Source organism: Oncorhynchus gorbuscha, linkage group LG05, assembly GCF_021184085.1.
Source record: "Oncorhynchus gorbuscha isolate QuinsamMale2020 ecotype Even-year linkage group LG05, OgorEven_v1.0, whole genome shotgun sequence".
NCBI lineage: Eukaryota > Metazoa > Chordata > Actinopteri > Salmoniformes > Salmonidae > Oncorhynchus > Oncorhynchus gorbuscha.
The window spans coordinates 61,230,293-61,258,277 of NC_060177.1; the positions used below are offsets into that span (position 1 = coordinate 61,230,293).

Sequence of the window (27,985 nt, forward strand, 5' to 3'; positions counted from 1 at the left end):
CACTATGGAAACTTGGTAGATTTTCTGGAAAATATGAATCCCTACCTGACATGGTCCTCAGTGGTATCCTGGGAATGTACAGGGAACAAGACAAAGGTCCCCTAGAGAACATTCCCTTGGGACAATCACCCAGCCTTCTTAGAATGTTCTCAGAAATTCAGTGGGATAACGTTGCGCAAAATCCTTAAGAGACCTAATGGGAACGTCACTGAATGTCCTCATGATATCTCCTGTTTGCTGGGCGGACATCTGGCGTTAACATTGCCCTAAAGAACTCCCTAAACTGACACATAAGTATGACAAGCATGTCATTGATGAATGGCGGAACATCAGACTGGCTGTACGATGGTTATTTGCTTACATAATGAAAGATTGCATCTGTTTGAGATTGCATTTATGGTATTACAGTTTTCAGTATTTGTGCCATGTCTCTGCAGTGATTCGTCTGTACGGAGCCAGAGATGTGAAGGAAAAGTGGATCAGGGGCCTGATTGTAACCCCTGAACAGGTGGGCCTGCCTGTGGAGTGGGTCTTACTGGGAATAGGGCACTGGGTTGCCCTCAAAACCAGGTCAAATTAGGATGGGGAGCCTCATGACAATGCCGACGGCTGTATTATCAAATCAAATACAATTTTATTTGTCGCGTACACATAGCTTGCAGATATTATCGCGAGTGTAGTGAAAATCTTATCTTCCTTGCTCCAACAGTGCAGTAATACCTAAAATTCACGCAAATCCCCCAAATAAAAAGAATACAGTAACACTTTACTTGACACCTGGTCATAACCATGTCATAATATGTCTTAACAGCTGACATAACTTGTCCTAACCTGTCATAATATTGTCATAACACTGTCATGACCCATATACTTACACCTGTTGTGACATATATTGCTCTAATTCATGGCTGGTTATGACACCTACATAAGCATGTCAAAACCCACATTTATTCAAATTTGCCAAGAAGTTTCCTTTTGTTTGAAAGTTTGTCTCTTAAATCCTTTGTATTTTCAGCATATTTTAAATAACTTGTAGAAAATACTCTTTATGACACTGTCATGAAGCATTATGACCATACTGTGTCACTTTACTTGGACTAAGAAAATACACTTTATGACACTGTCAAGAAGCATTATGACCACCATAATCATATAAGCCAGATAGGCCTATCACGTACATGCACTTATATCAGTCATCAGTCACAAAGAGGGTGTCTTGTCCCGCTCCTAAAATCTGCTCCCAGTCATCAGCAACAGAGCATTGGGGTAGGACAATGTCTGACATCAATGTGTGCACAATTACAATGATGCTTTAACATGATCAATAAAATTATCTATTTCATAAACGTACTATTGACACATAGACTATGGTATAATGGAATGTTTAGCCTTGTGTAATAGGTTTTGTGTGTTTTGACACTCTTATGTAAGTGTCATAACCAGCCATAAAATAACACTATGTCACAACAGGTCTCAACAAATGTGTCATGACAGTGTTATGACCATATATTATTAACACTTATTTGAACTCTTATGACATGGTATGATGCTGGGTGTCAAGTAAAGTGTTACCGTCTATACCATATGTATGTATGTATGTGTGTGTGTGTGTATATATATTTATATTAGAGGTCGACTGATTATGATTTTTTTAACGCCGATACCGATACCAATTATTGGAGGACCAAAAAAGCCTATGCCGATTAATCGGCCGATTAAAATAATAATAATAAAAAATAATAACAAAATTGTAATAATGACAATTACAACAATACTGAATTAACTCTTATTTTAACTTAATATAAAACATCAATAAAATCAATTTAGCATAAAATAAATAATGAAACATGTTCAATTTGGTTTCAATAATGCAAAAACAAAGTGTTATGCAGGTGAATGAGGACCCAAAAGCGACTTGGCGAAAACAGAGTCTTTAATCCAGTAAAGTAAATATACAATCATAAAGCACAATTCCACTCGTAATGACGAGAACAGACTGGAGACTCGATCATGAACTGCAGGTTGCCTCGGGAAGGCACTTGAACGTAGCAGACTCAGACACCTGCTCACCACGCAGCATCTGAGGGAAACACGACATGACAGGGCGATACACAGACACAGCACGGTGAACAATAGACAATGATCCGACAGGGCAGAAACGGAAAACAAGGGGAGAAATAGGGACTCTAATCAGGGAAAAAGATAGGGAACAGGTGTGGGAAGACTAAATGATTGATTGGGGGAATAGGAACAGCTGGGAGCAGGAACGGAATGATAGAGAGAAGAGAGAGAGGAAGGGAGAGAGAAAAAGGGGAACGAACCTAAAAAGACCAGCAGGGGGAAAACGAACAGAGGGAAAAGCAAAATGACAAGACAATATAAGACAAAACATGACACAAAGTGCTGGAGAAGAATGTAAATAATTTTTTTACATGGCACATATTGCAAACGTTTAAGTTTCTTGCTCAGAACATGAGAGCATATGAAAGCTGGTGGTTCCTTTTAACACAAGTCTTCAATATTCCCAGGTAAGAAGTTTTAGGTTGTAGTTATTATAAGGTTATTTCTCTCTATACAATTTGTATTTCATATACAGTGGGGCAAAAAAGTATTTAGTCAGCTACCAATTGTGCAAGTTCTCCCACTTAAAAGATGAGACAGGCCTATAATTTTCATCATAGGTACACTTCAACTATGACAGACAAAATTAGGAAAAAAAAAATCACATTGTAGGATTTTAATTAATTTATTTGCAAATTATGGTGGAAAATAAGTATTTGGTCAATAACAAAAGTTTACCTCAATACTTTGTTATATACCCTTTGTTGGCAATGACAGGTCAAACGTTTTCTGTAAGTCTTCACAAGGTTTTCACACACTGTTGCTGATATTTTAGCCCATTCCTCCATGCAGATCTCCTCTAGAGCAGTGATGTTTTGTAAGATTTTCTATGGGGTTGAGATCTGGAGACTGGCTAGGCCACTCCAGGACCTTGAAATGCTTCTTACGAAGCCACTCTTTCATTGCCCGGGCGGTGTGTTTGGGATTATTGTCATGCTGAAAGACCCAGCCATGTTTCATCTTCAATGCCCTTGCTGATGGAAGGAGGTTTTCACTCAAAATCTCACGATACATGGCCCCATTCATTCTTTCTTTTACACGGATTAGTCGTCCTGGTCCCTTTGCAGAAAAACAGCCCCAAAGCATGATGTTTCCACCCCCATGCTTCACAGTAGGTATGGTGTTCGTTGGATGCAACTCAGCATTCTCTGTCCTCCAAACACAACAAAAAGTTATATTTTGGTTTCATTTGACCATATGACATTCTCCCAATCTTCTTCTGGATCATCCAAATGCTCTCTAGCAAACTTCAGACGGGCCTGGACATGTACTGGCTTAAGCAGGGGGACACGTCTGGCACTGCAGGATTTGAGTCCCTGGCGGCATAGTGTGTTACTGATGGTAGGCTTTGTTACTTTTGTCCCAGCTCTCTGCAGGTCATTCACTAGGTCCCCCCGTGTGGTTCTGTGATTTTTGCTCACCGTTCTTGTGATAATTTTAGTGGTCTTGTATGTCTTCCATTTCCTAATAATTGCTCCCACAGTTGATTTCTTCAAACCAAGCTGCTTACCTATTGCAGATTCCGTCTTCCCAGCCTGGTCTACAGGTCTACAATTTAGTTTCTGGTGTCCTTTGACAGCTCTTTGGTCTTGGCCATAGTGGAGTTTGGAGTGTGACTGTTTGAGGTTGTGGACAGGTGTATTTTATACTGATAAAAAGTTCAAACAGGTGCCATTAATACAGGTAACGAGTGGAGGACAGCCTCTTAAAGAAGAAGTTACAGGTCTGTGAGAGCCAGAAATCTTGCTTGTTTGTAGGTGACCAAATACTTATTTTCCACCATAATTTGCAGATAAATTCATAAAAAATCCTACAATGTGATTATCTGAATTTTTTTTTCTCATTGTGTCTGTCATAGTTGAAGTGTACCTATGATGGAAATTACAGGCTATTGGATGTTCTTATAGGCACATTTGTATTGCCAGTGTAACAGTATAGCTTCCGTCCCTCTCCTCGCTCCTACCTGGGCTCGAACCAGGAACACATCGACAACAGCCACCCTGGAAGCATCGTTACCCATCGCTCCACAAAAGCCGCGGCCCTTGCAGAGCAAGGGGAGCAACTACTCCAAGTCTCAGAGCGAGTGACGTCACCGATTGAAACGCTATTAACGTGCACCCCACTAACTAGCTAGCCATTTCACATAGTTTAAACCAGCCTAATCTCGGGAGTTGATAGTCTTGAAGTCATAAACAGCTCAATGCTTGAATCATTGCGAAGAGCTGCTGGCAAAACACACGGAAGTGCTGTTTGAATGAATGCATACGAGCCTGCTGCTGCCTACATTGCTCAGTCAGACTGCTCTATCAAATGTGGTCATTAATATGGTCGAATCTGGAAACGTATCATTTCGAAACCAAAACGTTTATTCTTTCAGTGAAATGCGGAATCGTTCTGTATTTTATCTAACGGGTGTAATGATCTTCGTCTGCTGTTAGAAGAGAGGCAGACCGAAATGCAGCGTGTAGGTTACTCATGACCTTTAATAAAGCTAATACAGTACATGAAATAACGAAGAAGAAAACAACAAACGAATGAAACTAATTACAGCCTATCTGGTGACTAACACAAAGACAGGTACAATCACCCACGAAATACAACGCGCACTCAGGCTGCCTAAATACGGTTCCCAATCCGAGACAACTAGAATCAGCTGACTCCAATTAGGAATCGCCTCAGGCAGCCAAGCCTAACTAGACACACCCCTAATAATACACACTCCCAATTAATACAAACCCTAATACGAAATACAACATATAAACCCATGTCACACCCTGGCCTACCCAAACATATAACAAAAACACAAGATACAATGACCAAGGCGTGACAGAACCTCCCCCCTAAGGTGCGGACTCCGGGACGCACCTCAAGAGCATAGGGAGGGTCCGGGTGGGCGTCTGTCCATGGTGGCGGTTCTGGCTCGGGACGTGGACCCCACTCCATAAATGTCCTAGTTCCTCCCCTTCGCGTCCTAGGATAATCCACCTTCTCCGCCGACCATGGCCTAATAGTCCTCACCCTGATCCCCACATAACTGTGGGGCAGTTCGGGACAGAGGGTCAGCTCGGGACAGAGGGGCAGCTCGGGACAGAGGGGCAGCTCGGGACAGAGGGGCAGCTCGGGACAGAGGGGCAGCTCGGGACAGAGGGGCAGCTCGGGACAGAGGGGCAGCTCGGGACAGAGGGGCAGCTCGGGACAGAGGGGCAACTCGGGACAGAGGGGCAACTCGGGACAGAGGGGCAACTCAGGATAGAGGGGCAACTCAGGATAGAGGGGCAACCCGGGACAGAGGGGCAACCCGGGACAGAGGGGCAACCCGGGACCGAAGCAGCCCGGTACCGAGGGGAAGCCCGGTACCGAGGGGAAGCCCGGTACCGAGGGGAAGCCCGGTACCGAGGGGAAGCCCGGTACCGAGGGGAAGCCCGGTACCGAGAGGGAGCCCGGTACCGAGAGGGAGCCCGGTACAGAGAGGGAGCCCAGTACAGAGAGGGAGCCCAGTACAGAGAGGGAGCCCAGTACAGAGAGGGAGCCTAGTACTGAGAGGAAGCTCAGTACTGAGAGGAAGCTCAGGCAGGTAGTAGGCTCCGGTAAATCCAGGTTGGCTGGTGGACCTGGATGATTCAGGTTGTCTGGCCGATCTAGAAGATCTTGGCAGACTGGCACTTCTGGCGGATCCTGGCAGACTGGTGACGCTGGGCCGACTGGCGGCGCTGGGCAGACAGGAGACTCCGGCAGCGCAGGAGAGGAGAAAGGCTATGGCTGAGCTGAACAGGCGAGGCGCACTGGAAGCGCTGGGCCGACTGGGAGCACTGGTGGCGCTGGACAGACAGGAGACTCCGGCAGCGCAGGAGAGGAGAACAGCTCTGGTTGCGCTAAACAAGCGGGAGACTCCGGCAGCGCAGGAGGGGAGAAAAGCACTGGCTGTGCTGAACAGGCGATGCGCACTGGAGGCCTGGTGCGTGGTGCTGGAACTGGTGGTACTGGCGCGAGGATACGCACAGGAAGCCTGGTGCGGGGAGCTGCTACCGGAGGACTGGTGTGTATAGGTGGCTCTGGATAGACCGGACCGTGCAGGCGCACTGGAGCTCTTGAGCACCGAGCCTGCCCAAGCTTCCCTGGCTCGATGCCCACTCTAGCCCGGTCAATAGGAAGAGCTGGTATGTGCCTCATCGGGCTATGCTCCCGCACTGAAAACACCGTGCGCTCCATAGCATAACACGGTGCCTGCCCAGTCTCTCTAGCCCAACGGTGAGCACAGGGAGTATGCGCAGGTCTCCTACCTGGCATAACTATTCTCCCTTCTAGCTCCCCCCAATAATTTTTTTGGGCTGTTTTTCCGGTTTCCTTGCCAACCGTGTTCCCTCGTATCGTCGGCTCCTATCTCCCGCTGCCTCTGCTCTCCTTAGTGCCTCCACCTGTTCCCATGGGAGGCGATCTCTTCCGGCCAATATCTCCTCCCAAGTGTAACAACCTTTACCATCCAATACGTCTTCCCATGTCCATTCTCCAAATAATTCATCCTCCCTTTGCTGCTCCAGCTGTCGCTGCCTGTTTAAACCAGCGCCTCTCCGTTTTCCCGGCGTGTCTTTTTCGTTGATTTGATTCGCCTGTAGCCCTCTTCGCATTGCTGTAGGGAATCCCAGGCGGGCTCCTGCACACGCACTGGGTCGGCTGCCCACCTGTCGATTTCTTCCCACGTCGTATAATCCCTGCTTCTGCCGTCCATATCGTCCTCCTTTAGCTCCTGCCAGTTCACACGCTGCTCGGTCTGTGAATCGTGGTGGGTGATTCTGTAATGATCTTCGTCTGCTGTTAGAAGAGAGGCAGACCGAAATGCAGCGTGTAGGTTACTCATGACCTTTAATAAAGCTAATACAGTACATGAAATAACGAAGAAGAAAACAACAAACGAATGAAACTAATTACAGCCTATCTGGTGACTAACACAAAGACAGGTACAATCACCCACGAAATACAACGCGCACTCAGGCTGCCTAAATACGGTTCCCAATCCGAGACAACTAGAATCAGCTGACTCCAATTAGGAATCGCCTCAGGCAGCCAAGCCTAACTAGACACACCCCTAATAATACACACTCCCAATTAATACAAACCCTAATACGAAATACAACATATAAACCCATGTCACACCCTGGCCTACCCAAACATATAACAAAAACACAAGATACAATGACCAAGGCGTGACAACGGGTGGCATCCCTAAGTCTAAATATTGCTGCTACATTGTCATAATTATGTACAATTCTGGCAAATTAATTACGGTCTTTGTTAGGAATAAATGGACTTCACACAGTTCGCAACGAGCCAGACGGCCCAAACTGCTGCATATACCCTGATTGCTTGCACGGAACTCAAGAGAAGTGACACAATTTCCCCAATTCTAAGAAATTCATGTTAGCAGGCAATATTAACTAAATTATCAGGTTTAAAAAAATATGTAGTTGTGTATTGGTTTTAAAGAAAGGAATTGATGTTTATGGTTAGGTTTGGTGTAACGACAGTGCTAAATCATCACCCGTTTTGCGAAGTAGGCTGTGATTCGATGAGAAATTAACGGGCACCGCATCGATTATATGCAACGCAGGACACTCTAGATAAACTAGTAATATCATCAACCATGTGTAGTTAACTAGTGATTATGTGAAGATTGATTGTTTTTTATAAGTTTAATGCTAGCTAGAACTTACCTTGGCTTCTTGCTGCCCTCGTGTAACAGGTAGTCAGCCTGCCACACAGGCTCCTCGTGGAGTGCAATGTAAGGCAGGTTGCAAAAACGAATCCCCGAGCTGACAAGGTAAAAATCTGTCGTTCTGGCCATGAACAAGGCAATTAACCCACCGTTCCTAGGCCGTCATTGAAAATAAGAATGTGTTCTTAACTGACTTGCCTAGTTAAATAAAGGTGAAAAAAATGGCCAAATTGGTGTCCAAAAATACCGATTTCCGATTGTTATGAAAATTTGAAATCGGCCCTAATTAATCGGCCATTACGATTAATCGGTCGATCTCTACTCTAAGGACACGGTTAGGGAAGCCATCTGGGCCAGCAGCCTTGTGAGGGTTAACACACTTAAATGTCTTACTCATGTCGGCCCGGGAGAATGAGAGGTCAGTTCTCATGAGCGGCGGTGGCCCGCGTCGGCGGCGGTGGCCCGTGTCGGCGGCGCTATGTTTTCTTCAAAGTGGACGAAGAAGGTGTTTAGCTTGTCCGGGAGCAAGGTGTTGGTGTCCTCGATGTGGCTGGTTTTCACTTTATATTCTGGGTCCATGACATGGCTGGTTATCCCTTTATTATCCGTGGAATTATTTTTCATCTTCATACAATCATCGATACAATCATTCACTTTACATTGGATGATTTTTCAAATGTATTTTAACAACCATAGTGGTACTTGTCCACAAATAGTATTTTATTATCACAGAAAATGCACTAATATGGTGAATTAAAGTCAGGCTACGCTACATTTAACACTGTTTACTTGATTTTTAGGGTCTGCCATTATTCACTCACTCAGTTATGACTGAAAAAATAAGGCTTAGAGAGAAGATCAAACAAGCACAGGGGATGGGGTTGCTGACTGGAGCGGGCCAGGGGGCAAGGGCTGCCATGAGTGTGTGTGACAAAAGTAAGAGAGGCCATGGCTTCCTGTGGAGGTGGTCAGGTGGTGGGGCATTGGTATGCAAAATACACGTTAGTTCGACACTCAAACCTTGCCTGGAGAGAAGTGAGATGGATGGCAGGTGCAGCACCTGAGAGCTGCTTTTCTCACACACTGTCAGCTCCAGTCTTTGGGCCAATCCATCTTCCCTGCCCTGGTGCCTCGATACCTCCTCCTGCCTCCCCAGCCAGCACTGCCTAAGCACAGTCACTGACCGCTATGGTTCTTGCTCTGAACCACTGTTAAGAAAAATCCCTCCTCCCTCTCATCACCGTGGGGTTTCCCCCTTAGATCCAAGAGGGCCTGGGGAGAAAAGGCAGATAGGTACTTTTGTAACAGTTAGTTTTGATTAGGTAAACCCCACACCACCAGGCTCAACACTAGCATGAGTGGGTATATTTAGAATGCCATTACCAGATGAACCGTTCTCAGATATTTTCTCATTACTTATTACAAGAAGCGTGTCATCAGGGTTACACCTTTTTTCATTATAGATGCCAATTCGTTGATGGCAAATAATAGCATTGTTCTGTTTACCACTATGACCCCAGCAAATCCTTATGAGTCAGAATAAGGATTATGCTGTGACCTGCCCCTATAGTAACTGCTGAACTAATGGAAGTTCATGTGAAGACAGGAGACAGGTTGTAGAGGCCTCAAGGTTACCTGACATCCTGGCTCTAGGAGTGTTGTTGTGGTCAGGAGAGATGGGTGGTGACAGGCATGTCCCCTTCTACCCAGTCGCCTTCACCCCCACTCACAGTCCCTGTCCCCCTGTTAATCTGTGGCTGCTGCTCTACTCCCGCTCTCCCCTCAGAGCCTGTCAGTCCTGCTCCTCTCAGAGCCTGTCCGTCTCCTGTGCATTTGCTCCTGCTTTCCCCCTGGGAACCTGCTGGTTGTTGCTAACAATATAGTGAGGGTCCCTCCCTGTCCCCTCTGTGCCACTTACTCTAATGGATTAACAGTACAGAGAGAGGCAGGTCACCTTCACCTTCACACAAACACACACACACACACACAACAGGTGTTAGTTACTCCACTATCAGCCTGTACTACTGTACTGCCCCAAATTGAAATTTCTACTGCTTGCAACTCTTTTTAGATTATCCCAAGAAATTTCCTGATTTACATCCATTCAGCCCCTTTGGGGATGTGTAATTCTCCTGTGATCGCCAAACTTTCATTTGCCAGTCTAGTAAGTACTGTTAGCACTTTTGTCGGATAGAGATTGTAGCAGTAACATGGCAGGATCAGTGAAATCTTACTGAAATGTCTGAGTCCCTGTCTCACACGTGCCACAAGTATGTCCCCTCATGTTGACAGAGAGAAGGAGGGAGAGGAGACAGAGGGAGAGGGAGAGGGAGAGGGAGAGAAGGGAGAGGGAGAGGAGACAGAGGGAGAGCCGAAGGCATTGGGTCATTTCTGTGCGCCATGTGGCAGCATCACAGGACGATTTCAGCAACCTCCATGCCAAGATTAGTGCTCCCTTGAGCCTTCAAACCAGTACTCCTGATTACATCTTGGAAGAGCTGTATGTGCAGATGTTCAAGCACACATATACAAACACACACCACACATGCACACTTACAAAACACCCACAACTACACACATAGGCAAATAACATTAACTAAAACAAATGCGTTTTTAAACGGGATGAGTACATACGCATGGCAGTAGCATGAGTATAGCATCTGTCCATATGACCTTGAATGTCCCACAGGAGGGACAGTAGAGAGGATCAGATGGATGCTCATATCATAGATTACCTCTCCCCAGAGACACATAATGTGCTCACTGTTGTTTTACTGCCAGAATGTATGTCTGAAAGAGTCAGGGATAAACCCATGAGCAGCATTAGGCTACACATGACATGCATGCACATGATAATACTACACGGACGATGTTACGCACTATTAGGAATATTTTTTTATGAAGAAACAACTTGGTGGTGCTCCGTTTATATAGATCATTAAGCTGGAAGAATTGAATTTGACAAATACTTTGAGTGGCTCTAAAGAAATACGAGATCAACGAGTGCAGTGTTGTTATCCTGTACATTGGTAGAGGATGGAAAGTAGGATGCCTCTCCGGTACAACACTATGGATGTTTTCATGTATATATCTGACCTCTTCCACTCATACGCTATGCTACTTCCGGTAGGAAATTTTACACTAGCCATTAATACCAGGGTAATATTTTCAATTAGCATTAGGATCTCTGTTGTTGTACTCTGTGTTCAGCTGCATTAGATAATGCTTATCATTTACAAATGAGAGGCCAGCAGGCCAACAAGCCATTAGTACACTACGAATAATTTGTGTACAAGACAGGACCAAAGATGCCCATAGTATATGAGGAATACTAAACACTCAAAATGCCTATTTCCTCTGGCTATTGAAACCTATCCTATGGGGTTTGCTCAAGCCTCTTAAATTATAGGGATTTGCTACGAGCAAAGTGGTCTTTGATTGACCGAAGGGCTTAGGGAATGAATCATTTCATGGCCCCAAGCTATGGGAGGCCAACGTCATACTAGCTAGGTCCAGTGGAGATGGACTTACTGCTAGGTGTACAATTTAGAGTTGGCGGTATTTTGTCTTATACATTTTTCTTGTCTTCATTCACAGAGCGATTGTAAAGAAGGGAGTGTCGTTTCGCACAGCAACACCTAGTAACTCGTTGCTGTGGGACATCACTCTGGACGCTGGAGCAGATGGCACCATCACTGTTGTTTGTCAGAGGAAATCTGCCATACAGGGAAAAAGGCAAGTCTGCTGAAAATACACAACAATCCCCCAATTTACTATCAGTGAACTCCATTAAACTCACTGTGTTCAACCACTGGATCATGGATGGACCAGTCACATCTGGGTTTGGCTGCTCATAGACAAATTTAAACACACTTCTGAATGTTAAGAAGTGATATTATGTCATGGGTTGTTAGATAATGTATTGTAATAATAGTGTACATGCTACTGGGGCTTAATGATTTCAATTTTGCCTGAGGGAGTGAAAAATATTCTGCAAAGTAGTATGAGTAGGATAATGCCTCAGAATAAATACCACCCACACACGATGCCATTTTGACCGAGGCTTAGCCTATCTGACCTGACAAGACACCGTATGCTATCCAAGCACAAAACTGCTGCTGGGAAAAGCTTAAGTAAATCTGCTTTTAAAAAGGCCACTGTCCTCACACCTTATTAAGTAGAGCTACCTCTTAACCTTTTATGCAGTGGGCTAAATCAGAGTCACGCAGAGTGTTTCTTGGTAGTCTTAAACAAATCTACTTTGAAACAAAAGTATACACCTCACACACAGGGTTATGGGCTTAGAAAAAAGAAGACACCTGTACAATGTCAGATATAGAGTTGAAGTCTATTCCATTTTGAGTTTGCATCTCAATATGAGACATAATATGAATCACAGAAGACTGAAATATAACAAAACCATTTGACATAGGAACACCGTTGTTAAAAAAATGTGTCATGTTTATTAATTATGAAATTATGAAAAATATTAACATTCCACCAATGAGGCCACCAGAGGGCAATTTGGTCATTTGACTGCAGGAAAGGGCTACGTCAATCTCTGGAAATTTCTAATTGCTTAGTTCACATGAAATCGTTGAAAAGTATTTCTGTCCCCTATTTAGAATATTAAAGTTTTTTTGTATCCCTTACATTATGTTAGTGCTTTTGGAAAACAATTAAACAAGGATTAACATTAAACATTAGCTAGCCCCAGTCAATGTGAAGATGTGGCTTTGTTGATAATACTCCTTTCGTTCCTAGAAGCAAAACTTGTATGTCCTTTTAAGTCTGTGGGATATTATTCTGGTACCATTGCTGCTGTCACAAATATATCTAGAGTCATGGTCCTCTTTCTGAAGGGTAACCTTTTCCTTGCTTGAGGACAATACCCCAGATGTAGGAACCTGTCCATGCTGGAACAGGACCTTCAGTTGACATTCCATGTAACTGGCCAACTCTGTGGCTAGGATGACCTTTAGATGATCTGGTGTGGCTCCAGGTATTTATAGTCTATGAGAAGTTCCCATGAAATCAAATGTGGCACTTCATTTGTCATTTGTAATTTTAATTGAAGCATTTTGGTGTCCATGATTGAATTGAGCTGGGTTGACCTCATTTTCCTGTTTTCCCTATGTGATGGTATTAGTTCATTGTTTATCAAACCCGTTTTGGGGAACATATTTGTGGATGCAAAATCGTTTGTTAGGGCTAATCCATCTTAAAATGTCATAATTTACTAGACCCCCTGTAGGAGCTGTCTAATGTCACACCACTTTGGGGATTTCATGGACTTTGTCTCTCAGTTTCCTATAGTGGCAGTAAGTACCGTGAGTGTTTATGCAGCTATCTGGATATTAAGACATTTTTTGCCTCTGTTTGACAATAGACTGCAATGGATCTTCCGACTTAAAACAGCTGCTTAGTGAGAGTGCTGTCCCTTTAATGATCTGCGGGTTGGAGTACTTCACTGCTTCACCCACAAGAATGGCAGAAGGCTACCATGGTGTCCCCCATTTTCAATGTAATGCCAGATTAAACCGGCAAAATCTGTTTTAATGTGGGATAGAGACCCTCTTTTAATCGGGCACATCTTGTTTTGATACTTGACTAACACATTTATGGTTTGTTTGTGTTTCAGTGTTTTTGTGCAATATACGAAGATGATTTAATTTAAAGTAAATCTCTCTTTTTTTGTGCTTTTACATATGGTGTGCAGAATTAAAGAAGAACTCAAAGAATAAATGATAGAGAACTCATCAGATTAGCTTTGTGCTTGCATTTTACTTTGTGTGCTTAGTCCCCTCCTGTACTCCCTGTTTACCCACAACTGCGTGGCTATGCTCGACTCCAACACCATCTTGAAGTTTGCTGACAACACGACGGTGGTAGGCCGGATCACCGACGCCGATGACTCAGCCTACAGGGAGGAGGTCAGAGACTTAACAGTGTGGTGCCAGGACAATAACCTCTCCCTCGACGTCAGTAAGACCAAGGAGCTGATCATGGACTGTAGGAGAAAGAGGGGAGAGCACGCCCCCATCCACAACGACAGGGTTGTCGTGGAGCGGGTTGAGACCTTCAAGTTCCTTGGCGTTGACATCACTAAGGAATTAACATGGTTCACACACACAGTCATGAAGTGGGCACAGTAGCGTCTCTTCCCCCTCAGGAGGCTGTAAAGATTTGACATGGGCCCTCGGATCCTCAAAATGTTCTGCAGCTACACTGTCAAGAGCATCTTGACTGGCTACAGCACCGCTTGGTATGGCAAATGCACCACTCTTGACCGCAAAGCGTTACAGGAGGTTGTGCGGACAGCCCAGTACATCACACGGTCCGAGCTCCCTGCTATCCAGGACCTCTATATCAAGCAGTATCAGAGGAAGGCCCGAAAAATTGCCAAAGACTCCAGCCATTCAAGCCATAGACTGTTCACTCTGCTATACTCTGGCAAATGCCTAAAATGGGTTCCACCTGAAACAAAAAAAGGTTATCTATGGAGACAGCTGAAGAACCCTTTTTTCAAAGAGTCTACCAAACTATCTGCACTGACCCTACGCACACTCACTAGACCAGTGGTTCCCAAACTTTTTATAGTCCCATACCCCTTCAAACATTTAACCTCCAGCTGCGTACCCCCTCTAGCATCAGGGTCAGCACACTCTCAAATGTTACTTTTTGCCATCATTGGAAGCCTGCACACACTATACAATACATTTATTAAACATAGGAATGAGTGTGAGTTCTTGTCACGACCCGGCTCGTGGGAAGTGACAAAGAACTCTTATAGGACCAGTGCACAAATAATAATAGAATAATAATCAATAATTTTGCTCTTTATTTAACCATCTTACATATAAAACGCTATTTGAAAAATGAATATCTCACCACAGGTTAATGAGAAGGGTGTGCTTGAAAGGATGCACATAACTCTATTGGAGAAAGTCTCGGTCTTAAATAAATTTCCACAAACGGTCTGTGCCTGTATTTAGTTTTCATGCTAGTGAGGGCCGAGAATCCACTCTCACATAGGTACGTGTTTGCAAAGGGCATCAGTGTCTTAACAGCGCGATTTGCCCAAGCAGGATACTCTGAGCGCAGCACAATCCAGAAATATGGCAGTGGCTTCTGATTAAATTACATTTTCCCAGAACCGCTTGTTGCGATTTCGATGAGGCAGTTGTTTGTGTCGTCCGTTTCGGGAAAGTACCTACGTAATTGCGCACCCAACTCACTCAGGTGCTTCGCTATATCACATTTGACATTGTCCGTAAGCTTGAGTTCATTTGCACACAAAAAAATCATACAATGATGGAAACCTGTGTGTTGTCCAACTTCTTAATCATAGCCTCAATTTTGTCCCGCACATTGTATATTGTTGCGGAGAGTTACTGTAATCCTAGATTCAGATCATTCAAGCGAGAAAAAACATCACCCAGATATGCCAGTCACTTGAGAAACTCGTCATCATCCAAGCGGTCAGACAAGTGAAAATGATGGTCAGTAAAGAACGTTAAGCTCATATCTCAAATGTTTTTTTAAACGTGTCAATACTTTGCCCGTTGATAACCAGCTCCCTTATGTATGTTGTAAAAGTGTTACATGGTCACCGCCCATATCATTGCATAGTGCAGAAAATACACAAGAGTTCAGGGGCTTGCTTTAACAAAGTTAACCATTTTCACTGTAGTGTCCAAAACGCCTTTCATGCTGTCAGGCATTCCCTTGGTAGCAAGAGCCTCTTAGTGGATGCTGCAGTGTACCCAAGTGGCGTCGGGAGCAATTGCTTGCACGCGCGTTACCATCCCACTATGTCTCGCTGTCATGTGTTTTGCTCCATCAGTACAGATACCAACATCAGCAGCAGCTACGTTTGGCTACATACGGACTGTTAACAATAATGTTTTCACCTCTTCCACACTCACATTTTGGAAATCAAAATTACAATGCTTGTCTTTCAGAATTTGGTCAGTTATACTTGGATGTGTAGTGTCGGCATTTGTTGCTGGCATATCATGCCTAAGTTTGCTAGTCTTGCCCATGAAAAAATCATTAAATTAGTTGCCAATATCAGTGGGATTTGGAATGAATGAGCCATATGATTCAAGGAATGATGGAGCTGAGTTTGTCTTTTTCACCAAAAATTTCAATTAAGGTGCTCCAAAGCTTTTTACTATCATTCTTTATATCATTTATCTTTGTTTCATAGTATAGTTTCTTATTTTCATTCAGTTTAGTCACATGTTTTCTCAGTTTGCAGTACGTTTGCCAATCAGTCATGCAGCCAGACTTATTTGCCATTCCTTTTTGCCTCATCCTTCTCACCCATACCATTGTTTATTTCCTCATCAATCCTCGGGGATTTAACAGTTTTTACAGTAATTTTCTTAATTAATTTAATTCATAAATGTGTCAAGTGCAGTGTCTGGCTGCTTATTTTATCTTCAAATGCTCCCCAATTCACACCACCGACTAGCAAATTTACTTTATATCATCAACTTAGGAATCACTACAAAACATATTGTATGACCTCTTCTACACTATATTAGGCCCAGCCTTTGGAACTTTGGTTATCCTGTAAATGGCTACTATATTGTGATCACTACATTTGATGGATTTGGATACAGCTTTAAAGAGGATTTCGACATGGTCGCCAGTTATACTTTGTTTCCTCCGACACATTGGTGCGGCTGGCTTCCGGGTTAAGCCAGCAGTGTGTCAAGAAGCAATGTGGCTTGACATTAGAGGTCGACCAGTTTATGATTTTTCAACGCCGATACTGATTATTGGAGGACAAAAAAGCCGATACCGATTAATCAGCCAATTTTTAACGTGTATATATATATACACACATTTTTGTAATAATGACAATTGCAACAATACTGAATGAACAATGACCACTTATTTTAACTTAATGTAATACATATTGGCTTTTAGATGGGTGTTAAGGTGATTCCCCAGGTTGGTGGTATTTTTTGATTTAGCCGTTGCTGACCACATGCTTACATCTTTATCACAAATAAGACACCTTGCTTTCCCTGGTGCCAATTCCATGTAATAGTCCCACACTGGTGTTCTGCTTTTCTCTGCCATCTGTAAAAACACACACACAGCTCTGAAGTGACAATAATACTGAAGAGTCTGCTTAGGAGACAAATACTCTCAACTGTTTGAATAAAAATAGAGTTTAAGTTATCTGTGATGAATGTTGAAAACAAAAACTGTAATTTCTATATGCAGGAAATCCTTTTTTAATAATGGACATGGTAAGAGTTGACTACCAAAGTGCGAGTCATAATTCCCATGTCACCTTCTAGCAATCTTCACACAATACCCCATAATGACATAATGAATTTTTGGAGGAACTAGTACTTTTTTAGTTACTCTCCGTGGGCTGTACTTGTACGCATACTGACACCGTAGCCAAACCGGTCACGCGCCATCGTGCACAAATTAATTTTGTCCCCCCACACCAAATGCGATCAAATGATTAAAATCTCAAAACAAACTCTGAACCAATTAGATTAATTTGGGGGCAGGTCGAAAAGCATTAACCATTTATGGCAATTTAGTTAGCTAGCTAGCTAGCTTGCAGTTGCTCGCTAATTTGGCCTATTTAGCTAGCTTGCTGTTGCTGGCTAATTTGTTCTGGGATTTAAACGTTGAGTTGTTATTTTACCTGAAATGCACAAGGTCCTCTACTCTGACAATTAGTCCACACACAAAACGGTCAACCGAATCGTTTCTTGTCATCTCTCCTCCTTGCAGGCATTTTCTTAACTTTCATAGTTACCACGACGACTGAATGAACTCAGTTCATCTTTCAATCACTCATGTGGGTATATCCAATGGGGAGATGGCACGTGGGTACCTGCTTCTATGAACCAATGAGGAGATGGGAGAGGCAGGACTTGCACCGCGTTCAGCGTCACAAGTAGAACTGACTTCTATTTTAGTGCTTGGCAACGCAGACACTCATTGGCGCGCGCGAGGAGTGTGGGTCCAATAATTAAATTACGTAGGTTTAAGTTTATTTTGCAACGCTCATGGCACGAGCAGTTTGGTCAGCAAGTTACTCAAGTAATTTCTGAAGGAACTGACTTACATTTTGCCAATCACTTCAGTTAAATACATTTATATCATTATATCATCGCTGTCGGATTATTTAATTTTTGAACATGGATCGATATTATTGGTTCACGTCTCTATAAATGTTTCATGACCCCTTGACCAATGAAATGTGTTCGAACCCTGTATCTCCACCAACGCTCTTGAAGTGAAGCGCACGTCTTCACTCCTGACAATTTTTTGGGGGGTGTTTGTAGTCAGATGCGATCAGAGGTAAGTTACACTTTAATGGCTGTCTGCCTTTGTAATAGTATATACAGTTGAAGTCTGAAGTTTACATAAACAGTTTACATATACACACAATTTTTCCAACAATTGTACTTTGGTGCGGAAAGTGCAAATCAATCCTAGAACAACAGGAAACGGGTACAAAAGTATCTATATCCACAGTAAAACGAGTCTTATATCAATATAACCTGAAAGGCCGCTCAGCAAGGAAGAAGCCACTGCTCCAAAACCACCATTAAAAAAGCCAGACTATAGTTTGCAACTGCACATGGGGACAAAGATCGTACTTTTGGAGAAATGTTCTCTTCTCTGATGAAACAAAAATAGAACTGTTTGGCCATAATGACCGTTATGTTTGGAGGAAAAAGGGGGAGGCTTGCAAGCCGAAGAACACCATCCCAACCGTGAAACACAGGGGTGGCAGTGTCATGCTGTGGGGGTGCTTTGCTGCAGGAGGGACTGATGCACTTCACAAAATAGATGGCATCATGAGGCAGGAAAATTATGTGGATATATTGAAGCAACATCTCAAGACATCAGTCAGGAAGTTAAAGCTTGGTCGCAAATGGGTCTTCCAAATGGACAATGACCCCAAGCATACTTCCAAAGTTGTGGCAAAATGGCTTAAAGACAACAAAGTCAAGCTATTGGAGTGGCCATCACAAAGCCCTGACCTCAATCCCAAATAACATTTGTGGGCAGAACTGAAAAAGCATGTGCGAGCAAGGAGGCCTACAGATCTGACTCTGTTACACCAGCTCTGTCAGGAGGAATGGGCCAAAATTCACCCAACTTATTGTGGGGAGCTTGTGGAAGGCTACCCGAAACGTTTGACCCAAGTTCAACAATTTAAAGGCAATGCTACCAAATACTAATGGAGTATGTAAACTTCTGATCCACTGGGAATGTGATGAAAGAAATAAAAGCTGAAATAAATAATTATCTCTACTATTATTCTGAAATTTCACATTCTTAAATGTAAATCTAGGCCTAGCGTTTGAGAGTGTGAGAGAGAACATTATTTTGATATCAGGCCTGATCCCAATGTCTTGACTGCCCCTGCATTGAGAGAAAGAGAACTGCTCATTTGTGAGACTCATTTGAATTTTCTGATGCAACAGGAAAATTCTCTGTGACAAGAGTGATCAAGTTAAGATCCAACATCTCTACTGGACTGCCTTAATTGAAAGTAAGTGGGCCTGTTCCTATTCAGTAGTGTGTTTCACAGGGAGTTGCAATGACAAAGAATAAAATTGAGACTTTGTATTGTTGAAGTTCCAGCAGCACAATATTCCAGCTGGGCAATATTATGAGTTTAGGGAGATCTCATGAGTTCATGACAGCTCGCTTGACTCTTGATTTCAAAGTCCATAGTTAAAAGCTATCTTAACACCATCACTGCACTTACCCATTCTTGTCAATCCCTGTTAATGATAATAATCTAACATACTTTCAGTTAGTACAGGCCTAACACTCTCTGTAACGCTTTACAGATGTTTCACTTTAGAGACTTTGGACAGATTCATCAGATTAGAGGGGATCCTATCCTAGTCCTATTCAAGGCATTCTATTGTACATTGAGAGGATCAGGCTATCAGAAAACTGTACTGCTATGAGCAGAGTATCTATCCTATTTAGCCCATGCGTACATCCACCTTTAGCCTTGCGCCTGCAGTGGCACGTGTGTCTGTTTAGAGTTAATAGGTTTCAGTGGAGGGAGATTGCTCATCTCATTAATCTGTTGTCTCACACAATCAAATCCCCGATGCTCAATTGCCATGCTCGACTGGTCATACCTTACATGTGCACAAACAAAGTGATTACTTTAGAGTAGCAGGACATTTATGTTAGAGCATTAATTGACACCCTCGGTGTGGATAATCTTGTTTCATGCTACCGATGGCTTTGGAAGGAAAATCCCATCTTTTGTTGTTATTTGGATGAAGGACAAAAGACCAAGGAATTAAGTCATTATTATTATTGCATGACGAACGAGACAACAATTAAATGAGTGTTTTTTTATGATCCATATTGTTAAGGAATATGTAGTTTAGACAGCAGACTACAGCTCACAACCACTTCCACACTTCATTCCCCCAGGGGGCAGCTCCAACCTTGTCCAGGTGGTGAGCCTGGTTGATAAGCACATCAGGTGCTGCCAAATAGGTGATCGTCAGGCAGTGTCCCAGCTTACAAGCCATGAGCCTGCTAGGGCTGTTGCGGTGACGGTATTACCACCACATTGGTGGTCATGAGTCATGAAGGCATTCAAATTCCATGTGACCGTTTAGTCACTGTAATTAGGCATCTCCAAGCTTCGATGCTACTGATGGTCATTAGTAGCCTACCAAACTTGATAACTGCCTGGTACTCAGCACTCTATTGTCCCTCTTATCACTATGACATCAATGAAAATGTATTTGAAAATCTAATCAAACACTTCATGAGAACCCATGAGCTCATGTTGTGCTACATTTCTATAGGCTATGCTATTGCAAGAGAAAACGGTGATGGCCTCTGCTAAAAAGAGAAGGATCAGCTTTCTATAGACTAGGCCTACTATATTTATTTCTCAACTTTCCTAATATTAATCACATTGCTTGTCTTTACAACAGGAGTATAGCCTACCTGGATGGCAGGAAAATAAACCACGGGAAAAGCATACTCCATTCGCTATTTAAGTGCAGAAATGACACGCATGTTTCGATACAGGTGCATGTTAATGGCAAATTTGAAACATATTATTTAGTATATGTAAAGACAAGACTGAATCAAGAATAGTCTGATGGGTGAAAATATTAGCCTATCACTTGTGAATTATATATTATCACTTGTGAATGATGCCCGTCATAAGAAACAATGCCTTTTTTTGTGCAACTTTTTCGAATCATAGTCACACACCTCATGAATCATAGTCGCACTCCTCATGTAGCCTAGCCCATAGGCCTATATGTTTTAATAAGGTTTGTATCACAACTAAAAGTGGCCAAATAACTTCTTAAAAATAAGCACATTAATTGGCTTTAGAAGGGGTGTTGAGCCCAACTAGCATACATAAGCAGCGCGTGAGGTTCAAGTTTAGGAAGATCATTTGCCATAAAAATGCACCTTTATATTGGAAGCATTACATGTATAATTGCATTTGCTTTCACTTTTGATAATGGTGTTTTCTGCTAATGAAACAATCACACTTATAGCTTACTACTTACTATGTGTGCATTGCTGCCCTTATAATGTGAAGATATAACTGAATAGTTTATCAACATTTTAATCTAAACGTTCTGATCTGTTGCCTCAGCCACATTGCGTAAAAAGTGTTTTTGATGTCAGTGGTTGTATTCATTTGGGATCCATCGCATCCCACAGCCTCAGGCTGCTAGTTTGTTTGTTTTTTAGTTTGTGCATGCCTTTTGATATTTTTCATTTTTGTACATACAGTATTTATGTTTTGTCACCAGCTGAAAAAATAATAATCCGCTTGGACTGACCGACCAAGAGATCAACAGAGACAGGGCTGGCCCTGGACCAATGTAAGGTTGCTGCTTCCCTGGGGACATGTACATTGAACACCTAGGCACATACGCTGATTTCCCCCATAGCTGCACATCTTAAATCAGGTTACAGAGCAGTTAAATAGGACAAAGACCTCTAGACTTTGCGAGTGCAACCATATGAACAGGATAGTTAATGGTTTCTTAACAATATGTATGAAAACACTTGGACAATGCTGATCTTTTTTCTGTAATTGGTACAATTATTGTAATGTGTACAATTCAATGTAATCCATTTTAATGTATACTTTAGAGCAGAGTGCCCCAACTGGCGGGCCACGGGCGAAATTTGGTCCACAGGTGATTTTATTTGGCCACCCAAGCCATAATAATATTTTTTTTTGGGGGGCGTAAAGTGCTTTCAGAAAGTATTCATACCTATTGACTTATTCCACATTTTGTGTTACAGCCCTAATTCAAAATTGATTAAACACAATCCCCCATGGTGACAGAGTGAAAATATGTTTTTAGGAATTGTAGCAATTGTATTGAAAATTAAATATAGAAACATCTCATTTACATAAAGTATTCACATTAAAATACTGTTGTAGTTTGTGTCTCTATTTTTGTTTAATTTGCTAAGATTATTTAATTACAGTAAATCTATTTTTTTTTATCTCTTTACATATGGTGTATAGAATTTTTTTAAAGCTCTTAGAGAACTCATTAGAAGGTGCTTTGTGCTTGCATTCGACTTTGAAGGCAACACGCACGGTACATTTGAAAAGATTTGACAGTTGGTTGTGTGCAAATGTAAGGGCTTGAGGTGGGGAAGAAGGGGGTGTGCTGGATACAGGACTGCCTTGAGAGTGAGTGGAGCAGGTTCTATTCAGTAGTGTGTTTCATAGGGAGTTGCAAAGGAATAGACACTTTGTATTTTGTATTGTCAAAGTTCCAGCTGCGCAATATTATGAGTCAAGTGAGATCTCATGAGTTCATGACACCTCACTTGACTCTGTGTTCAAACTCCATAGTTAAAAGCTGTCTAAACCCATTCACTGCACTTACCCATTACTGTCAATCCCCATGTTAATGATGATGATCTAACATACTTTCAGTTAAAACAGGCCTAACACTCTCCCTGTAATGCTTTACAGATGTTTCACTTTAGAGACTTTGGACAGATTCATCAGATTAGAGGGGATCCTATCCTAGTCCTATTCAAGGCATTCTAGTGTACATTGCGAGCATCAGGCTATCAGAGAACTTTACAGGTATGAGCTGAGTATCTATCCTATTTAGCTCATGCGTCCATCCACCCTCTGCCTGGCGCCTGCAGTGGCACATGTGTCTTTTTAGAGGTAATAGGTTTCAGGGGAGGAGGATTGTTCATCTCATTAATCTGGTGTCTCACACACAATCAAATCCCTGATGCTCATTTGTCATGCTACGCTGGTCATGCCCTACAGGAAATGAATGTGGGAAAGAACATTAAATGACCCCCTTGTGTGGATAATCTTGTTTTATGCTTCTGACGACTTTGGAAGGAAGATACGTTTTTGTTATTTTGATGAAGGGCAAAATACCAAGGAATTAAATCATTATTATTGCATGATGAAACAGACATTAATCAAATGAGTATTTCCTTATTTCTCTTTCTCTACACTCGTAAACAATGCTATCCATACACTAATGATAACAGCCTCCTAGTGTCCCAGGGCATATTTGATTGAGGAACCCAAATCCTCCCACCCTCTATCAATTCTTTATTGCTTTTCTTGTCTCTGTTTACACTGTGGCTGCTGTGTCAGGATCACTGCTGTGTCATCTTAATTACTTTAGGCTTTGCTGTCCTACCTTGACTGTTTATGGTAGCACCATACTTCTCCTTTCCTTTTAAAAATGTTTACTTCCCGGCCATGAATAATGTTTATCTCCTCTTACCGAAACAACCACATATAATAGCTTGAGTTAAGACGCGCTGAATGAGTTCCTCTGGCAGTGACAGTCCCAGTCTGATCCTGTTTCTTCTATCTTCTCTCAGGCTGGACAGCAGTCTACTGGAGGTCCTACAGATGGACTTTCAGGTGGAGGAGCAGAGCAGCCAATCAGACAGCCAGGTCATCACATGGCGCCTGGAGTTTCCCGCAGACACCAGGGATGGGGGGAAGGAGGGTTCCATGGAGATCTACACCACCCAGAGAGACTTTGTGGGCCTGGCCACACTCGTCATGGTGAGCACCGACTGACAACTCTCTAGCATCTACAGTCAGGCCAAAAAATTATTGGCACCATTGATAAAGATTTGCAAAAAAGACTGTATAAAATAAATTATTCAAATAGTAAGGTATAATGTGTGCAAGACAATTGAAGAAATTATATTATTTAATACTAATACAATTGCTCAGAGAAATATATTTTGTTTAACAAGTAACACAAATCTAAAAAAGATAGGGTTCCGAATTATTGGCACACCTGTTCTCAATACGCTATTGAGACTTTTTTCTAAAAGGTTTTATGAGATTGGAGAACACGTTGGGAGGGATATTAAACCATTCCTTCATACATCTTCCCAGATCCTTGATATCCTTCATCTGTGCTTATGGACTGCCCTTTCCAAGGCTTTCAAAGTCCGGAGACTGAAAAGGACATTGCAAAACATTTAGCTTTGACCATCTCAGTCTCTGGACTTAAACCCCATTGAAAACCTGTGGTTTCATTTGAAGAGGGTAGTCCGTAAGTGCAGACGATATATATGTATGATTCTGTATGAAGGAATGGTCTAAGATCCCTCCCAATTAGCCTGGGCAGACTCGAGTGGGCTTCATGGATCTCAACTATCGTCTGGGCTTGATGTGGCCAGCCAATAATACACTTGTTTGCCCCGGCGACCAGTTCGTACTTAAAATAATCTCCATTCAGGCTGCAAAGGCCTTGATATCCTCCTTAACTTTATTTAATTTAAATTTTTCAATTTCACCTTTATTTAACCAGGTAGGCTAGTTGAGAACAAGTTCTCATTTGCAACTGCGACCTGGCCAAGATAATGCATAGCAGTGTGAACAGACAACAACACAGAGTTACACATGGAGTAAACAATAAACAATAAACAAGTCAATAACATAGTAGGAAAAAAAAATCTATATACATTGTGTGCAAAAGGCATGAGGAGGTAGGCAATAAATAGGCCATAGGAGTGAATAATTACAATGTATCACTGGAGTGATAAATGATCAGATGAACATGTACAGGTAGAGATACTGGTGTGCAAAAGAGCAGAAAAGTAAATAAAATAAAAACAGTATGGGGATGAGGTAGGTAAATTGGGTGGGCTATATACCGATGGACTATGTACAGCTGCAGCGAGAAGACAGAAGACAGAAAAGAAGACAAGACAAGGCGAGAAGACCATTTTCCATCACCATGCTAGAGTGGCTAAATGCTAATCCTTGATGTATTTAGCATTTAGCCACTGGTGGTAGAAAATGGTGTTTCATAAAAAAGGTACAGATATTTTCCACTTTCTCACCATGAAATAAGGTTAAGGAGGAACTCGAAGCCTTAGCGTACAATAAAGCTCAGTATTTGTATAATTTTATACTTTTTTTTCCTTCTCATCTTTATCAAGCGTGCCAATGATTTTATACCTGATTTGAATATGCATGTATTATTTTCACCTGTGAAATGTACTATTGTAAATTATGTTTGCCTTGAACGAGGCCTCCAACAACAATTGTATCTATGAGATCTATTGTTGGTAACGGGACCTAATTCACTGTGCACTGATGACATTGATGCCTCTGTGTCATAATGATGTACAAGGAGGTTACCAGTCTCTGACCGATGCTTCACTATTGTTGTTTTTTGTGTGTGTTTTCTTTCTCTTAATATAGGATCTCTGCAATTAATACATCATATAATCTCTATACCGTAACTAAAGAAATGTTATGAGCAGTTGTCATTACAATACTCTATCTGCTCTTAGCCCTTTGTGCTACTGCAATCAAGAGGCCCTGCTGACCTCTTAAACCACTATTGTTTGTTGTCATGGGAGATTTAGCATTTCTGTGTAGTAATACTTTTTTCAAAACCATATCTTCCCCCAAAAAATAATCTTATTTTGTGATTCATCTTTTGGCCATTTTGTTCATAAATGTATTTGATGGCTTCATGTAAATTAATGTTTGCGAACAGGAAAAACCTTGATTGTCTTTCAATAAATATTGTTGTATCATACAATAAACAGTATCTGAAAATATAATACAGATAAAAGCCACTGAAATATGAAGGCACTGGTACTGTGATTTTTTTTCAGGACTTTGACTTCCTTCATCTCAATCACGGATTAGATGGTGACCTCAGGCTGAGAGCCAAACATGAGGATAATAGATGTTTGGCAAGAGGGCCATTAGGTCTGTACTGATCTAGCACTCAGCACTATGAGCTGCTGAAAATGGTTAAATATTGGTTGGAGCTACAATTATATTGCCAATAAAAGAAGAATTATATATATTTACAGTACCAGTCAAAAGTTTGGACACACCTACTCATTCAAGGGGTTTTCTTATATTTGTACTATTTTCTACATTGTAGAATAATAGTGAAGACATCACAACTATGAAATAATACATATGGAATCATGTAGTAACCAAAAACGTGTTAAACAAATCAAAATATATTTTATATTTGAGATTCTTAAAAGTAGCAACTCTTTGCCTTGATGACAGCTTTGCACACTCTTGGCATTCTCTCAACCAGCATCATGAGGTAGTCACCTGTGTTATGTCATAGCTTTGATGTCTCGCTATTATTCTACAACGTAGAAAATAGTAATAATAAAGAAAAACCCTTGAATGAGTAGGTATGTTCAAACATTTGACTGCTACTGTACATATCTACCTAAATTATCTCGTACCCCTGCACATCAACCCGGTACTTGTACCTCATGTATATAGCCAAGATATCATGACTCACTGTGTATTGATTATTGCTTCTATTATTTCTCTATTTTCTTTCTCTCCGCATTGTTGGGAAATGCATTTCACTGTTAATCCACACCTGTTGTTAACGAAGCATGTGACTAATAGCATTTAATTTGACCGTTTAATTAATCAAATATGTATTTGTACTACCGATGGGAATTGAGAACTTCAGGTCATGTTGTTTCCACTCACAATCCCCTGCCTACAACACGTTTATATCTTAACCATGAGTGGTTACATTAGGTTGATATCTTATTAAACCTATTTCCAGACTGATGATGTCTTCCCTTTAGGACACAGAGATCCTGAACACGGCGGTGCTGACTGGGAAGAAGGTGGTGTTGCCTGTCAGGACTGTGGCTGTGGAGGAGGACGGGTCAGTCACTGACGTCTCAGACTTCACCAACTGCAGCTCCACTGATGAGGACATCCTGAAGGTACTGCCGGTTGATGCCACATTGTCCCCTGGTATTGATCCTTGGGTAAAGGGTGTATGTGTGCTAAAACCATGGCTTAGGGATGGACGTACTTAGAACTTTAACACAGAAATAAGGTGAGTGTGTTTCTCTAAGGTGTTGGTATGAAGCTGTCAGACTCTGTTGCTAAACACAGAGCAACACCGAGATTATGGGGCTACTCTAACATTCACCTTCACTTCTTTTACTGAAAGCTTCCTTACTTTACACAGGTGTCACTGCCAGGATACTTTGCAGATCTGTGGTGTGAATAAACATGTCCAACAACCAAGGAGAAGATTTCTAGTCATGTGGTTACCAGCCTGTTTTGACTGTGGTTAGAGTGCCGGTAGAGTGTGTGTCCTGTCTAGCTGCCCCAAGACTATGAGACAGGAGGAGGGCCATTTAGTGTGGGTGTAAGAGGGGGGGAGTGACTGCTAAAGGCAAAGAAGTTGTACCAAAGTCACCTCTGCACATGCTCTCTTCCACATCACGAAACAGTGAGTGACGCTCCAGTGACGTCCTCCATCATGCCCATCAGCTGCTGAACTGAACTGAACACAACAGGACATGACAGGGAAACGAAGGAAGAACAAACACTTCACAGTGCGTGTTGTTGTTGTTGTTGCACAATATCCCTTTATTACAGCCATTAATCTACATTCGGTCAATGTAAGTGTAATTATGCACCTTGCTCTGTGTACTAACATAAGTTTAATATAAACAACGGCTTATCCACCCATTTGTCTGTTGTTTTGTATTTGAAGAAATCCATTAGTACATGACCACAGGAAATAAGTGATGTCTGTTTTGTAAAGTAATGGAATAGATATGAGATCATTGGGATTATGATAGTGACAACAAAAT

General features: G+C 42.1%; 1 protein-coding gene across 1 annotated transcript in view; it reads left to right on the forward strand.

Moving 5' to 3' along the window:
• Positions 1-27,985, forward strand: part of LOC124036240 (transmembrane protein 132D-like) — a 58,611-nt gene that overhangs the window by 22,813 nt on the left and 7,813 nt on the right. Inside the window, exons 3-5 of the mRNA XM_046350542.1 lie at positions 11,429-11,566; positions 23,726-23,915; positions 26,957-27,100. Coding sequence (XP_046206498.1) covers positions 11,429-11,566; positions 23,726-23,915; positions 26,957-27,100 — 472 coding nt within the window. The remainder of the gene's footprint in view (positions 1-11,428; positions 11,567-23,725; positions 23,916-26,956; positions 27,101-27,985) is intronic.